General features: G+C 40.8%; 1 protein-coding gene across 1 annotated transcript in view; it reads left to right on the forward strand.

Moving 5' to 3' along the window:
- Positions 1-17,249, forward strand: part of ERCC6L2 (ERCC excision repair 6 like 2) — a 107,601-nt gene that overhangs the window by 72,470 nt on the left and 17,882 nt on the right. The window contains exon 17 of the mRNA XM_081152008.1: positions 1,282-1,436. Coding sequence (XP_081008134.1) covers positions 1,282-1,436 — 155 coding nt within the window. The remainder of the gene's footprint in view (positions 1-1,281; positions 1,437-17,249) is intronic.

The following is a 17,249-nucleotide window of genomic DNA, read 5'->3' on the forward strand; positions in this document are numbered from 1 at the left end:
CCCTTCTCACGTAGGGATTCACTGAAGACCTGCTGCCCCTGCCACCACCACCTGCCGAGGCTCTGTTCAGTGATTTTAAGAGTTAGTTCAAAATGGTCTTATTCATTCCCAAAAAAACTGTATGAAAGAAGCCAGTATATAAGCAAGGATACAGTGATACAGAGCTTCATCGTGGTATTAACCTGTCTGCAAATCAAGCTTTCTTTTACAGTTGTTAGTGGTCTCATTCAAAAGTTCATGATGATACATATTTTGATACTCCTGTAACTAAGGACTGGACTATCCTTTGGTTTGTGTGCTACAATTGGATGTTAGGTTTGAGGGATTATTTCATAAACCATTTTTTAAAAATCAGATGAGTATTTTTTTTTGTTTTTTACTGTCTGAAAGTGTCAATAGTTAGTGTGGAACTAATGTAATTTTGAGTAAGGCAAAAATGTATCATCAAAATTAAGAAAAATCGGAGTAAATGTTCTACCAGAAGAATCCTTCTGAAGGTTTTAAACTGTTGCCATATGCACTCCCTGGTGCTTTGGAACTTAAGGACCAATATTATCGTAGTTGCTCTTCCAGCCATCTTATTTAGCATCTTGTTTTCGCATGATTGGCAAGCCCGGTCGAGAGGTTCAGGACTGAAACAGCACAAGTGCTGAAGGTCATAATCAGACCTGTCTGAGGGAGCTTCTACAGACCTTAGTCCTGTCCTTCTCTTTTATGAACACAGTTTAAAAGTAAATTCTAGATGCCTAGAAGCAAAGCAATAAAAAATGTAGCCATTTTTTAAACTTCTTTTAGATAAAAGCTGTAAGTTAATTTTTTTCCTTTCCTAAAAAGCTTCCAATCTTGACATTCTCTGGGCATATGTACAAAAAAGACAGAATCCAAACAGTAAAACTGAACAAAGCCAACCAAAGGACGCTCCCTGGTCATGAACCCCTTGTTCCCACTTCATCACGGTAATCGGGTGCGTGTGTAAAGGGACAGATGAGGCTAGCGCTGCTCTTTAAATTAGTAAACTTTTTTAAAATCAACTGGAACAACAAATTCATAGAAACACCCTTCACCATGACTTTTCTTTGGCCAAAACTGTCATTTCAGGTTTAAGTCTAAAAAGACTAATCTTAGAAGTTCTCATATCGATGAGAGTGGAAAGTCCTTTCCAATTAACATAGATCAACATATTTAAACTCTTTTAAATTTTTTAAAAGACCATAATGATGTTAACAGACAAACTGGATGTTTTTCTTGAGGATTAAAAACAAAACATCGATTGCCTCCTAGATGGGGTTCAGGAAGTGGCTTACATCCACTCAAACCAGAAGGTGATCGGATCGAGCAAAGCCGAGAACCACCTGAGCCGGTGGGCAGCACGTGAGGTATTTGAACTGAAGCAGTTTTCCCAGCTTCCTGCTAATATAGCCGTTTGCACTTCTAAGGTAAGAAGCATGTGGCCTCATGTCATCGTTAGCTTTTATCTCATTTTCCAAGAAGTTGCTCAATAAGATCTTCTCTAAGTTCCCCCTCAAAAGTAGCTATTAAGATTATAAGTGACGTACAAATAAGTGTAAAAAACAGAACATTATCTGAGGCACTGTAGTCACTGAAGATGTTTTATAGTAAAAGACAAATCAGTGTCTAAATGTCTGAAAGTTCTGAGTTACTTATTCGTTTCCCTCAATAAAAGTTTGCCAAAAAATGAGGAATCTGAAGGAATCATGCAGTTAAATCAGAACTAAAACTAGGTTTCCTCCAAAATTTTTCATTTAGAATGAAAACACGCAAAAACTAGCTTCATATAGAATTTAATTTTTTAGTGAAAGGATGTTTATAATGTTAAAGGTAATAACTACTGTCTATGGACTCTTCTCATTTAAAATTGCTGTTATATAGAAATAAAGCTTTATATAAACATGATATTTATTTACACATAGTCACTTTCATCAAAGGTTTCAAAAAATATTTTCTTCTTTTTGGCTTATTTTCCTTTATTAATTCCTAAGCACTAAGTGTCTGAGGAGCGATTTTTCTGCCACTTTGTCTGTAGGAGTTAAAACTGCAACTGTATAAAACACTGGCACTTTGTTTCAAGTTAACATCACTTTTAAGAAGGAAGGGGAAAGTGCCTCTGAACTGCCAAGCTATCTTCATTTATTTGTACCCCATCAGGCTCCACAAAGCATTTGGGTTGTCTTAACAATAAAATCGGAATAGAAAGTGAAACTCAGGACCAAGGGAAATGTAAATTATACTGGAAGTTCAAGAGTGGGAGAAAGTTAGAATGCAGATATATAGGACATAATGTTCTTACCCAAATAATTTTTAAGGACAAATCTGAGTGGCCTGGTAGACAAAACAAAGGAAGTAAACAATTTATTTAGTGTGTTCTCAACTAGTGCATTTGAAAATGTGTGTGGGCAGTTTGGGTGGTCACAGTGACTGAGTGCCCAACTGGCATTAATGTCTGGAGGCCAGGGATGCTAAATGGCTCTGTGGGGAGGGGGACATCCCATTTGCCAAGAATTGTTTTGCCCAAAATGCCATAACACCCTGCTGAGAAACACTGAGCTAAATGGTTATCCTTAAGGGGGGGAAGAATACCAGCTCTTTAAAGAGGAGGAAAGCTTGTCCTAGCACTTAATATGAAGGAAATTTGTCTCCAGGATTTTAAACGAGGACCACTGAATGATCTAGTGAACAGTCAGTCATCTTATAATATCCTTAGAGTAAATGTAGTAACAGACTTTGAAAGGCTGTGCTTGCAGTATTTTTTAATGTAATTCAAAGGCCCAGTGCCAAGATACAATTCATGACCCAAGTATGCTGCTTTTTTATATTCTCGCTTGCTCTAGAAATATATTGTCTCTCAACCAACACTGTAGACAGCATTTCTAGTTTGACTACTTTGTAGGAGCTATCTGGAAAAGATAGGCAGAATATGCTGGGTTTGCCAGAAATTTGCTATATTAGAATGAAGAACATATTGGTGTCTTTTAAATAGATAGCCAGGTTTTTTTTCATTAGCTTTAAAAACAACAACAACAAAAAAAACCCGTGCCTTTTTCTAAACCAACAAATTTTAATGGGGAAAAAATAAGATAGCTTGGAAACCTGTTTGGTAGATGTTAATGAAGTAACTGGGTATTAGTCATTCGTTTATTTAAATATTTTCAGAGAAGAAATTTGCAGGCATATAATTTCTCCCCAAATGAACTTGAGAAGCAGCCCCTAGACGTAGAGGCCCCTTGGAACCTTCTCAAGGAAGGCTGTGAAAATGAAAACGCTGCAGATACACTTTGCCTTTGACTGGCAGGAAGGGGCCCGAGGGGGGCTCCTGTACCCCCCTCTGCGCAGGGCCAGTGGTCCCAGCCTCCGGCACCAGCCCCTTGTCCTTGAGGCGAGCTGCCCGCTGCCGCGTGCGGGCCACGGCGCGGGGCGCTTTCCAGGAAACACACTGGGGCGGCCACCCCAGGTCGCTAATAGGCCCTTGGAGGCCATGCGTGTCCCCCACACGTAGACAACTTAGTCGACCTTTTCCAGGGAGTAGGAAGAAATCAGTTGTTTCATGACTGGATCATGGTCGGTGTAAAACACTCGGGGAAGTTTTAAGCCGCTAAGCGGGAGTCCAGCCTCGTGCCACCAGCCCCGCAGGCAGGCTGCCCGTGGGAACAGGCTCCTCCGGCCACTGGCCCCTTTACATCGGCGCCCACAGGGCGAAAGCCCGGCAGGGTGCCTCAGGACAGCAGGCCAGCAGGACAGCAGGACAGCAGGCCGCAGGCCGACCCGCGCCGCTGAGCGTCGGGGCGTTAATATAGCTGTGCTTGAACATCCTGGGAGCCGTATCGCCTCTGAACAGAAATTACTCAGGGACATTACAGACTTACCATTAAAAAAGAAAGGCCTTACTTAATATACGAAAGTCAGAATTTTCAAAATATACTGTGATCATATCTATTTGTGATGTTTTAGTTTCTCTCCAATGTCAAAAACTAAGGTTACTGTATTTTTTACATAAAATACAACCCCTGATATACCTCATGCTTCCCTCCTTTTAGTTTAATAGGAAATAAAGAAATAAAAGAAATACAACGGGCCTCACCGTCGGCTTGTTGAGCTGTGTCACCTTCCAGAGGCGGCGCCAGCCTATGGCATGGGCTCGACTCAGAGTGTCAGGTCTGAATTCTAGCTCTGCCTCACACTCCCTGGTGACCGTGAGAAAGTCACTTACCTTCTCTGCGCCTCAGTTTCCTTGTGTTTAAAATACAAATAATTATCATTCTTACCTCAAAAGATTTTTACAAAAACTAAATGAAATAACACCTGTAAAATTCTCTGAACGGTGCCTGACACAAAGGAGCACTCGATGAGTAATAAGTATAGTAAAACCTCGATGTAACGGACTAATTCGGGCGAGGAGGGGTATCTGTTCAAGCCGAAGGTCTGTTACATAATAAGGTAGGTTTTCCGAATGTGTATGTTAAAAAAATTGACAAGTTAGTTTACCTGTTTTTACTTATGTAGACACGTTTGTGTAATTAATATTAAGTATGTATGAAAAGTTTAATTTCACAGAAAAGATATCTACATGTATTACAGTAATTTTTAATTTATACTGAATAGGTCTAATAAATTCAAACATTCACCAGTCACCTCAAGTAAACAAATGCACGCGGCTGGGGCATGGTTTTAGCCCTTAGCACACGTGGAACATTGGCCCCACGTGTGCAGAAGTCATGTGACATGACAATAGAATCAGTTACCCTGCCCTGTGGTGTGACCATGTGCTGATCATTCCCTGAACATTGTTTACTCGGGGTGACTCTGGGATTTAAATATGTTGACTATAGTTGTAGATATGTAATATTTATTTATGTTGGCGAAATGACTACAGGTTTTTTTTTCCAACATACGGCCTATTTGCTTAAAATTTGTTAAAAATAACAATGAATTAATAAAAAATATCCTGTTAATTTAACTGTAAACAAATCTTGGTTAAAAGCGTTTTAAAATTAACAGGGTATTAATTTTCACATATGACATACAGACCATAAATTTTGTTCTAAATCTGAAGTCTGTTAAAATCTGAAGTCTGTTAAATCGAGATCAGCAAAATCGAGGGTTTACTGTACCGTCACTGCTCCCACTGGATGAGGCTAATGTCCCTTTTAGCACCTCTGCAGTTGTTGATCCCCGAGGGCTCAACAGGGAATAATCCATAAATAGTTGTATGCAACCACATATGAAAATAGAAAACCACTCAGTACTTTATAATTTATAGTAATTTATTTTATGGTAATCTATATTAGAATTGAAGTTACTAGCAATTTTCTTCTTTAAAGCTGATAGACTTATTTTCTCTTTTGATTCCTCAATTGACGTGACTGCTTATCATTTACAACATCTCCATAGCTGCTGACAGACGTTCAGATGAGGGAGACACCACTCTGCCCTCAGACTGGTTCCTTTGCAATCTCCACACATAATAGTCTTGAGTCTCCTCTTTATAACCTTCTGGAAGCTAAATACTACTTCAGTAATGTCGGAGAGGTAGGGTGATGGCAGTGTTGTTTTTCTCTTTACTAAAACTATTTGTAAAGATGGTTAAATTAAAGACTTCTGAAGAGACTTTTAAAATAATATTTCACGTAGATGAGGCATTGATGACATTTCAAAGCCATCTCACAGAATTTCTAAAAAATGTTCACAACCACTGATTTCATCATATCTGTCAGCATTACCTCCGCACCTCTGACGAGTAAGTCATTGAAGCATTGGTTGGAGACGTGTCTCGCTGAAAGGTTTTGCAGCTTGTAGCATGGTGGTGGGTGGCAATAGTGAATTTGCAGTTTTGAAAAAAACTAAAAGTAGGTATGGGGAGAAAAGAATAGACGAAAGTGAGGGGAAGTGAACAAGGGGAAGACAACAGAGACTCGTCCACGGTGTTAGAGAGACCTGCAAACCTCCTGCCTCTGAACGCTCCTAAGCCCCAGACCCCCCACCTCCAGTACAGGCTCTTTCATCTGGGGCTCACAGCAAGAATCTTTGGATTACTGAGAATTCTTCTGAGTGCTTCATGTCTGTCACCAAAGTTTTATTAGAGACCTCTACTTATGTTTGAAAAGATTTTGTGTGTCTGTGTGTACGCACGTGTGTGTGTGGTCTGTGCATGTGCACGTGCTTCTGCAGCCGGTGCAGATGTGTTGCCTCACTTCCTAAGAAAACAAATCCTATTTATTTGCATGGCGGCAATACACGATTGACAGTGATCACAATACGCAAGCATTTCACCTTCCAAGGAATACAAAGTTGAGTCTAAGCTAAAGCCTTTAACTGAGTTGCACAGGGATATACTAAACAGAAAACTTACAAAAGAGAGGTAATGTATACCGCAAGCCTGGTCTTTCAGAGGTTCTCAGGCCTTTTGATAGAATTGTTGATAACCAAAATGACAAAAGCTGTGAACCCACTTTTCAAATTCAACTATATATTTAAAAAGGCCTAATATACTATCTTTTCACCTTTCCTTTGGTTTCTTATAGTTCATGCTTTCGTAAAGAATTTCTGTTTATGGAACACATTTTATAGATGTCTTGAATGAAAACCTATTTCTCCTAAAATAAATTTCTAATTATACCTTTGTTATATACTAATACAAACAATATAAAATAAGGATTGATTTCTCCTTAAATTGTACTTGGATATTTTAGAACCATTTCTGAAGACAGCTTATTTTAAAGGATGAGATGTCTGGTAACAAGAGGGAAAACCTGTGTGATTTAGAGTTAAGCTTCAGAGCCCCCCAGAAATATTTTAAATATTTAAAGGAGCTGATAATACCTTATTAGCGTTAATTTGTTCTTTTAATATATGGAAGTATGTCACAAAACTTAGCTATACCTGTGTGTGATGTGGTGCCTCATTTTTTCAATCAACTGCATGTTTTCAACTTAAGTTTACTTAAAGTTTTCTGAAAAGAAGTGTACAAAGACAGTATTCAATTAAGGATTAATCACTATGGCAACTGCGATGTGGTGACTGAACGGGGGAGGATGTGTCCCCCCTCAGCTTCCTGCCAGCTGTCATAGTCAGCCGCTGCGCCTGAGCCCAAGCCAAAATATAGACTGTGACCGACTCGAAGAAACTATATCTGTATTTTTATAAATTGGTACAAGTATCAGACTATAAAAGAAGACTTAATCCCCTGAATTGGATGACAGACACTTGGCATTCTCGCCAGTATTTGACAGAGAAATAACGGGTCGCTTTGTAGTAAAACCTGGATTAATAGTAAACCCTTCTTTATGTTATTGCAGTGTGGTGTAAATGAGAGCTACGCACGCTGTCAGCCTGGGGCGGAGGGGCGCGGGGAAAGCGCTTTCATATAACCAGCGCAGGTTTAAGCACTGTTCAGAGTACTGTAAATACAAAATATTGTGTTAGTAAGAACTTCTCTTTCTTGTATTTGTATTAGCGTGGCATTTTGTAGATGACTTAAAGAAAGGATTTCTATGAGCTGTGGTGGATCTGATTGCACTGTGTTTACACAGCTTTCAGAGCCTGCGAGGAGGGCTGGACTGTTTACAGTGCAGACTTTGGGGAGATACGGCGATCCATTATCCCGCTTCTCAGGATCGTGAGTGGCAGGATGGTTTAAAGTAATTGTTCACAAATGACTGGTTTATGAAGCAGTCCAGTAAGTGAGGTTTATGGTGTCAGCATGTAATGGAATTAGCTCTTACTGGGTGGGATTTTTCATGGTCTTATTCTTTTCCTTTCTATATCTAGCTCTTGATTTTATGGTGTTTGTACCAGAAAGTTATTCTTTCAAGTAATTTTAGTAAAGATCAAGGTTTTTAAAATTGTTGTGTACATACAGGGTGGGGCAAAAGCAAGTTTACAGTTGTTTGTGTGGAAAACAGTACAATAATAAATAACACAAGAATAAACTCTGCGTTTTGTGTACTCACAACTGTAAACCCACTTTTGCCCCATTCTGTATGTATGAAATTATGTGACTAGTGTTGGCATAAAAAAAGGCTTTTGTGTTTCTATCTTTAAAACTAGGATTGATTCAGAAAGATATTTTGTCAATTGTGAAGGACACCTGTTACCTCGTCAGAGGAAGGAGACCCTGATGTTAACTATAAACGTATACCTGTCCCCTCCTAGCCAGTGGCTGGATAAGCTGAGGCGTCCTGCCTCACAGTGACGTCACCAGGGTTAGAGGAGTGAAGGACTAATGTGCACATGACACATTCATCTCTTGAAAGAAAGGCATTAAGCCCGGCTGGGCGTGGCTCAGCAGTTGAGCATCAGCCTAGGCTCCAGGAGAACACTGTTCGATTCCCGGTCAGGGCACAGGCCCGGGTTGCAGGCTCGATCCCCAGTCAGGGGCGTGCAGGAGGCAGCCGATCAATGACTCTCTCATCACTGATGTTTCTCTCTCTCTTTCTCTCTCCCTCTCCCTTCCTTTCTCTGAAATCAATGAAGATATATTTAAAAAACAAAAATAAAAGGCTTAGTGATATAAGGCCTCACTGAGCTCTGGTTGACTCCACCTAGTGCCTTAAAGAATGCTAAGCACTTAGCCCTTTTCAAATTATATTTTATCCCTCTATGAAAACCATAGGATCAATTAGACATGGACACTTAGTGGAAACACCTATTGCCTTGTCATCTGGGAATCCTGCCTCTGCACATATGAATTCTGAATTTTTATAGGCTGGATAAAGCAAAACTAGAAGGTTAGGGGATCACAGTATTTTAGACTTTGAAGGATTCTTAGAGACTAGTGCAAACATCTTATTTTACTGATTTTTAAAAATAAGAGGGTAAGTGGCTTCCATTAGGCCCAGCAATGGCAGTTAACTTAAATCTCTATATATCAATCCCTTATTTCCTTTGGTTTCTATTTTGTTAGGGAGATTTTACTTTTTTTTTTTAAACTCCATTTTACTTTTCCAATATGACAAATCAGTCTAATTTTTCAAGATAACTTGCCTGTGAGGAATTACCTTCACTTTAGCAATTAAACAAACAGAAATAATCAGGTGGACTGAGTGCATCCTTTCCTTTAAAAAATGTGTCCTAGGTAGTTAAACTCTATCTGTGGGGATATCTGTAATACTCTCAACAATGAAGATATTTAAAAAAAACAATAACACCTCTATCTGGACTCAAGAAATACAGCAAGACTGCTGGCAGTATCTGCTCTGCCTGAGACATTTCAGTAAAGGCATGATGATTTTACTTTTTTGTCTTTACTTATGTGTTTTCTCTACAGGAATAGCCTTACTTTTCTAATCCCCCAAATCTCCGCACCTCCTCTACCTGTCAGGACCTACCTCAGATGTGGCATCTCTCCCACAAAGCTGCCCCAGTCTCTTCCTAAGCGGGAAGTAAGCTATCTTTACTCTTATACTATTTTTGCATCACCCAAGAGTACTTTATATGGCCTGTTATTCTAAAGTATGGTTTCCAAATTTTTATTATAGTTATATAAGTACACATTTTCTCTTTTCTAATAAACTCTGAGCTTTGAAAGAGCAAGATATATTTCTAACTCACTTTTGATAATCCCAAAGACCTAAAATAGTGTCTTGCATATAACTGATACTTTTTAAATACATTTATAGTTTTTCAGTTGTTTATAGGGTAAAATGAACCCCATAACTATGTTCTGAGAATTTTTAAGTGGTTTAAACTATCTTTTCCATGACCAACTTCCATAGTTTTCCCGGAAATTCTCTTGAGATAACTTGACATTGTTCAGCGCTACCACTGAATGTATTTAATCAGCCAGGGGAAACAGTCCCCTCTCCTCTGAATGGGCAGTGTTCTCAGGTTTGCCTGGCGTTCGCGTCTGCGATGAATTTACTCAGCCTGCACCTCCAGCCATGCCATCTGTCTGAGCCTCCATCCAGGTGAACCCAGTTCAAGCTCCACTTCCTCCACAGAGCCCCAGTCTTCAGAGATCCCTCTGTTCCAGACTCCTTTCCCACCAGCCATCACTGTAGACACCCGGGCAGTACATTCCTGTCACTTAACCTCATGTATTCGCTCTCCATGTATGTCACAAGCTGCTGAAGGAGCAGGACCGTGGTGTGCACGTCTATAAACACCACCACTTAGCAACAGGCAGCACAGAATAGGAGTTCCGAAAGGGTTTATCATCGGTAATTCTGTACAGAAGTACTACATAGACAGATCCCCACAGCCATTCTCACTGCAAGTAAGGGCTCCCTGGCCCTCGGCTCTCCCAGTTAATGTTAAAGATATGAGTCATTTTGGAGCAGCCTAAGTGCTGGTATTCTTCACCTTTGCTCAGTATTTGTCATCTGTGGGCCATGGTGCTGGCACAGGAAACCCACCCAAGAAGGGAGAGCATAGAGAATGGTGTCAGCAAGATATTCCTACCCATTCATGGCTGTGTGAGCCTTCCCCATCCAGCACTGATAGATCTGAGCGGTCACCGGGGAGCTTATTGTTCTGTTCTCCACAGTTGTGTGAAATGTCTTGTGTTACTTTTCCATGGCACTCAACGCCTATTGCAGTTTGGCCCTTGCCTGCTTGTCCAGTCTCATTCCGAGACACTCATTCAGGACATTACCAGGGATATAAAAGCAAACAGCCTCTTCCTAGTCAGGCTTCAGTCTCCAAGCACCCATGGGCTTCTCTTCCCCTTCCAGGCCTTTGCTTCTGTGGTTCCTTTGTTTACAATTCCATTTCACCTGTGCCTGCCTGTTGGCCTCCTGTCCCTTGTATCATCTGTGACAACTTTCCCTGAGGCTTCTCCAGAGCAGTGTAAACGTCATCTTCATCTTCCTTTTTATTTGTGTGTGTGTGTCTGTGTAGCACTTACCACATTATATTATATGATAGTGTATCTATGTGTCAGAATGTATTTAGCTGCAAGGAATAGAAAAGCCACCTAAAGCAGCCTACATAATAGGTCATTAATTAAAATATCAGCAGGTCTGGGAGGAGGTACTTCCAGGGTTGGTGCTATAGGCCAGTGACACCATAAGGATTTGGGCTCTTTCATTGTCTGCCCCTGTGCCCTTAGTTAGTTAACTTTTACTCAGTCACGAGGCCTTTGGCCGTGCGCTGCAGGGTGGTGAGCAGGAACTCATTTCCTCACAGGTGCACCCAAAGGCGGGAAGGTACGGCTCGCTTCATCTCTCTCTTTATTGGGAAGGAAAATCTCCCTGGCAGAACATGTTGGCTTCACAAATCTCAGTTTACCCCATAAAACAGAGAGCAACCTACCTTCCCTGGGCACATTTCTAGGAAAACCCCAGTTTTGCTCAGACTACAAAGGCGAGGCAGTATCTCTTAACAGGTCATCAGCAGTGCCTGACCCCATGTCCCTGGTGAGACTGGGAAACCTTTGCATTAGGAACTGCATCTGACTCTGTCTTTTATTCCCACGACCTACTGATTTTAATTGAATTTCCGTAGATACTGAGTAAAGCTTTCTCAAAGAGGTTTTATAAGTAAAAATGTGAAGATTTACTCTAATTTATTGGTAAAAGTATGAATTCTTCTGTGGTGGATTGGCTTTCGGTTGGATAAATATGTCTGAACTGTGGCCCTTGGCCTAATATGGAATTTTTTATATTTTTGCAAATTTCCTGATGAAGATAATACTCATTTTAACATAACCAGAGTCAATTCTCACAGCTTTTACAGCAAGGTTGTTGGTAAGTTGATGTTTTATTTTAAAAATGTCAGTCATCTTGTAGCCAACTTACTATCAGAATCAAATTTCAGTTAATTTGTAAACAGTTTTTATAACTATTTAGCATTAACTGCTCCAAAATTGGAAAGCCAAATCTTACTCTCTCACTCAGTATTTAAGGCTGTCCTGTTACTATTACCAGGTAAAATAATGAATACCTGAAGAGGAAGAACTTCTTACTTTGTTCATAAAAATCATTTGGTAAATACCTTGCAAAAAGTATTTTTTTAAGTTGTGTTGTATAAATTTATATTCACTTATTGAGAGCCTGTAGGGTACATGACTCAGGACTCAACACAAAAAATATATATGTGGTTGCTCTCTAGACTGGAGGCATATATGATCTATTTTAAATAGGTAAGATCTAAACAATCAAAATAGTTTCCAGCAGTACAGGGGCCCTACCTAATCAAAGAGAGACCCTTCATTTTGTTGTATTTTTTAGAAGGTGAAATTAGAATCTTTGGCCTACATGAAGAATTGTTGCTGCTTGGTTTGGTATGCTGGGTGTGATAATATAAAATCTTAACTCAAGATAGACTCCATTTATATAATAAATGAGAAATTGAAATAACAGTGCAAGAAAAAAGTACTCCAGGAAAGTCTCATGAACCTGGACCTTTAAGCACGGGTAAGACTGTGTGGGGCAGAGACAAGGTTGAAGAAATTTGGCACCAGAAATGAACGCCATGATGTGTTTGGCAGTAGTGAGAAGACTGGCCTAACCAGGACAACTTGTATTGGACAACAAGGAGAGTAAAGCTGCATAGGGGGTGGGTAGGTAACAGACCATGACAGGTCCGCCATTTAGAGAAATAATAAGTGTTAAACTGACATGAACAGACTGAAATGTTAGAGTTACTCTGACAAGTAACTTTCAAACATGTGTAGACATCTAACATTCCATGGTTGGGGAAGGCCAAGAGCCAGCCTGGAGCAGGTAGATATAATCATTGTTCTAGACAGTTTTCATTCAGTAAGGAAGGAGCTTTTTCATGTGCATGCTGGTGAAATGACCAGTATGGAAGTGTCAGGTGTGTGCTGAATGAAGACATGCCAGTTTATTGGAGACAAGCAGTTCTCCAGGTGTGGTCCACAGACCTCTAGGATACTCAAGACTCTTTCAGGGATCTGCAAGGTCAGGACTATTTTCACAATAATACTAAGTGGCCTTTTCACTTGTTGACATTTTCACAAACAGTGCAAAAGTAATGATGGGAAACTGCTGGAAGTTCAGCCTGAATCACTGGCCCTAAATTGTACTAGTGGTCATTGGATTCTTTACTATCACACTTACAGAAAAAGAAAACTAGTTTCTCTTAGGAATATCTTTGATGAAGCAGTAAAAATTGGGCATTTTTTAAATGTCAGCCTTTTAATTCTCACATTTTTTATATTCTGTTTGATGAATTAGGAGGTATACATAAGCATTGTACAATTGAACATTAAAATAAGCATTGCATAAGCATTGCAAACTGAACTAGCCACTTTATTGTGGAACACCATTTGTACTTGAAAGAATAGTTGACAAACTGTTGATGGCAGTGAAAGCAGCACCCGGTGTTAGACTGTTGGAGTCAAATGGGACCTTGGTTCAGCAACCTCAGTACTTGAGTTCTGGCTAAGAAAGAATTCAGAGCCAAGACTCCAACTATAAGAGAAAATTTATTTAGAAAGTCACAGAGGTAGAAGAGGTGAGCAGTAGAAGGAAGCCTCAGGAAGCAAGTTACAGAGGCAAAAGAGGGGTCCTTGGAGCTTAGGGGAGAGAAGGCTAAAGGTAACACACCTGGGAGGAAGAAGAAGGGGAGGGGAAAGGCAGGGATATGCTCCCAAGGGAGAGTGCTGGGTCCTCAGTCCTAAGGGTTTTGGGGGGCTTTTTAAAATATTTTTTTATTGATTTCAGAGAGAGGAAGGGAGAGGGAGAGAGAGAGAAACATCAATGATGAGAGAGTCATTGATCGGCTGCCTCCTGCACGCCCTCGACGGGGGATCGAGCCCGCAACCCGGACATGTGCCCTGAACAGGAATCGAACTGCAATCTGCTGGATCATAGGTTGATGCTCAACCTCTGCGCCACGCTGACCGGGCCTAAGGGCTTTTAAGGGTGGGGATTTTAGGGGGGATCCTAGGGGAGGATTTCAGTAGAATATTCATCAGCTTTCCAGGTGTCCTTTCAGGGTCATGGTCTCGGGGTCCTGGTGCCATGATTGATTGGCACCAGGGCAGGGGGTCATTAGTCAAGGCAGCTGGTCCTGAGGTCAGCCATGGCATTGCTTGTCTGGTTTTGCTGCTTTTCTGGTCCTGAAACACAACTGAGGCCTAGATGTATTTGATGCAGGACAGAACCTCATTGTCCTGCGGGCTTATGCTTAAGGGCTAGTCTCTAGCCCCCTTATTCATTCCCTCTCTAAGAGGTTCTAACCTGCATGACTAGCAACATGCCAGGGGAGGAAAGGGGAGGGGTGGGTCCCAACCGCATGACCAGCACTATGAAGGTCAGGGGGTCTAAACCACAGGACCTGTGATGGGGGAGGAAAGGTCACCCTGGAAGTGAGGTCCTTGTTTTCCCAGTGCTGTCCATTGCTAGGCACCCGGGGCTTTTCACCCTGGTGACCTTCTGTACCTGACCTATCGGCCTTGCTCTGCTCATGTCTGTCTAACTGCCCACCACAGAACTATGGTTATTTAGACCTGTGTATTTAGTAGATATGTTCTTTAAAATGAACTTAGCATGTCACTTCAGGGAAAACAACAGGCAATACTTGTTGCCAGTGATAAAACTTATGCTTTCAAGTGAAAATTAAAACATTGAAAACCTTGTATTTGCTACCATGACCTTGACACCCTCCCCATAAAGATCTTTCTGATGCCATAAGTGTTGATAACAATTAATATGATTTTACAATGTCAACATTTGGAAGATCTGCGTGACTCAGTTAATATTTTCCAAATGACCAGTGAATGTTACAAAGTCATGTATGGGGGAAAAGTTCAGTTAAAGTACAAGATATACCAGTGAATTTTAATTTTAACAATATAAAAAATTTACTAATGTTAATGTAAAGAAACGTCCAAAACCATAAGAATTTTTATGAGTTTATTTGAGACAAACTGACCACAATTGCCAGGAAGCAAAATCTCACCAGACTGGGAAAATGCTCTGGAGAATGGCAGTTATGCACCTTACTTTATACATTACAGTCAAAGGAGGAAGCTACATGAAGTCCACTGGTGATAGATTAGGGATGCAGGAGAAAGCAAAGTGGGGGGTGGGGGGGGCCCTCTGGGATTGAATAAAAAGTCAAATGACAGACACATACATCTTTGACATTGGTGGGTCTAGGATAGTTAACAGCCAACAATTAACATAATAACAATGAGGGAGTTTGTGGTCTCTGCTCTGGTACAGTGGTTGTGCTTTGAGGGGTCCAGAAAAAAGGAAATTACTTTGATATTCCAAATGTATATTATCTGGTATATTATTGTAGATGCAAAAAAGACAGCAGACAGGCTCAGTTAAGGTGAAGATTGACCTTTGTCAGGGAAAAATACCACCCTATGACATGTCTACCCACCATGGCTCACTTTTAGTTAGTTAGGAGGTTTTAATTTCAGACCATCTTATGTGGTTATTTCAGGTCTCTGAGTTTTAAGGCCACCACGCAGGCCTCCCCTGAGCTTGTCAGGTTTAGCACGTGGCTCCTTTTTCATCCACACTGATATGGTTTCATATTTTACATAAAATTAACCTTGAGTTTTGATATAGTATCAGAAAAGAATATCTACAATTATCTGAAAAGGCTATTAAAATACTTATTTCCACATATCTGTGTGAGACCAATCTCCATATACTCCAACCAAAACAACGTTGTAGCCACAGATTGAATGCAGAAGTAGATATGAGAATCCTGCTGTCTTTTATTTAGTCAGATATTAAAGAGGTTTGCAAAAATGTTAACGTAGCCCCTCTTCTCTCTCATTTTTTCGTTTGCTTTGGATAATAGGAACTTTTCTGTTGTTATTAAAAAGAGTTATTTAGGGCCTGGCCAGGTGGCTCAGTTGGTTGGAACATCACCCTTACACCAGAAGATTGTGGGTTTGATTCCGGTCAGGGCATATATTAGGTTGTGGGTTCAATCGAGCCCCATTCCCAGTGCATGCGAGAGGCAACCAATTGATGTTTCTCTCTCACATTGACGTTTGTTTCTCTTTCCCTCTCTCTTATATCTCCATCCATCCTTGGGTGAGGATTTAAAAAGAAGAGGTATTTAAGTTAACATGTAATTGACTTTTTAAAAATTGATTTTTAGGAGAAGGAGAGGAGAGAGAAGCATCAATGTGAGAGGGAAACCAATTGGCTGCCTCCTGCACACCCCCTACCAAGGATTGAGCCCTGGCCAGGAATCGAACCAACCACCTCTTGGTGCACAAGATGCCACCCAACCAGCTGAGCCACATGGGCAGGGCTTGACTTGTTATTTTTGATGAATTAATAAGTATTTTAAATTTCAATAGCTACAACCCACATAAATAAAAGAACTTTGGGGTCCTCAATTTTTAAAGTATAAAGGGGTTCTAAGACCTGAAGGGACCAAAGTTGTTCCACCCCAAAATGTGCCTTTTGGGACATTGATTTGAAGCTGGTTATTACGAAACAAAAGACTCAGAAAAAACCTTTGACAGCGCCCCCCCTTCCTGCCTAAAAGGAATCCAGAGGGAAGCACCTGCTTCAGGAAGGGAATCTTCTTAGCCTGTTTGGGTCAGGTGTGCAGACGGGAAGGGCCCCTGTGGAAACCTGTCCTGCTGGGTTCCCCTGTCCCACTCCTTCTGGGGGCCCAGCAGGAACTTGTTGGCCATGTGCCTGCTCTTTCTCCCTACCTGTGAATTGCCTACTTCCCCTTGAAATTCCAGACTCCTGCCCCCTTCCCCTTTGTCCAAAATGGCAAATAAACAAACCTTAACTGCCCAAAGCATCTTTGGGTCTCATATCTTATGGACCCCCAAATATACATCCATAAAATAGATTTTAGACGATTTCTCCTGTTTATCTGTCCCTGTTGATTTATTAGCCCAGGTAGAAGAACTTAGAAGGTGGGAGGAAAGTTTGTTTGGGTTTTTTTTGCACCCCCCACAGACCAAAAAGTTTCAGAAGTGCTATTTTAGATCCTGTGAGGAGAGTCAGATGTTCTCATGGGACATGCTTCCAATTGGTCTTTCTCTGTGTGAAAGCTTCACTTCCTCTCCTGTAGACTCAGGAAAGCCTATCAGAATAGGAAGCGTGAAGCGATGTGGTTATAGGGACTCGACTAATTTACTGAAAGAGTTAATCGTTTAGAGTTTTAAGTACTTTATTAATTATTATTAATTGTTAATAATCTGTATCATGCCTCACAACTAGTTGCTATGTCTCAGTGTCTCGGTGTCATTCGCGGCATGTGGCTTGAAGTGTTCTTCCCTGGCCACTGGAGAGCCTTCGGCCTAGCAACCAATCAGCTTGCACTTGCCTGGACGC

The sequence above is a fragment of the Miniopterus schreibersii genome, assembly GCF_964146895.1.
Source record: "Miniopterus schreibersii genome assembly, chromosome: 11".
NCBI classification, from domain to species: Eukaryota; Metazoa; Chordata; class Mammalia; order Chiroptera; family Miniopteridae; genus Miniopterus; species Miniopterus schreibersii.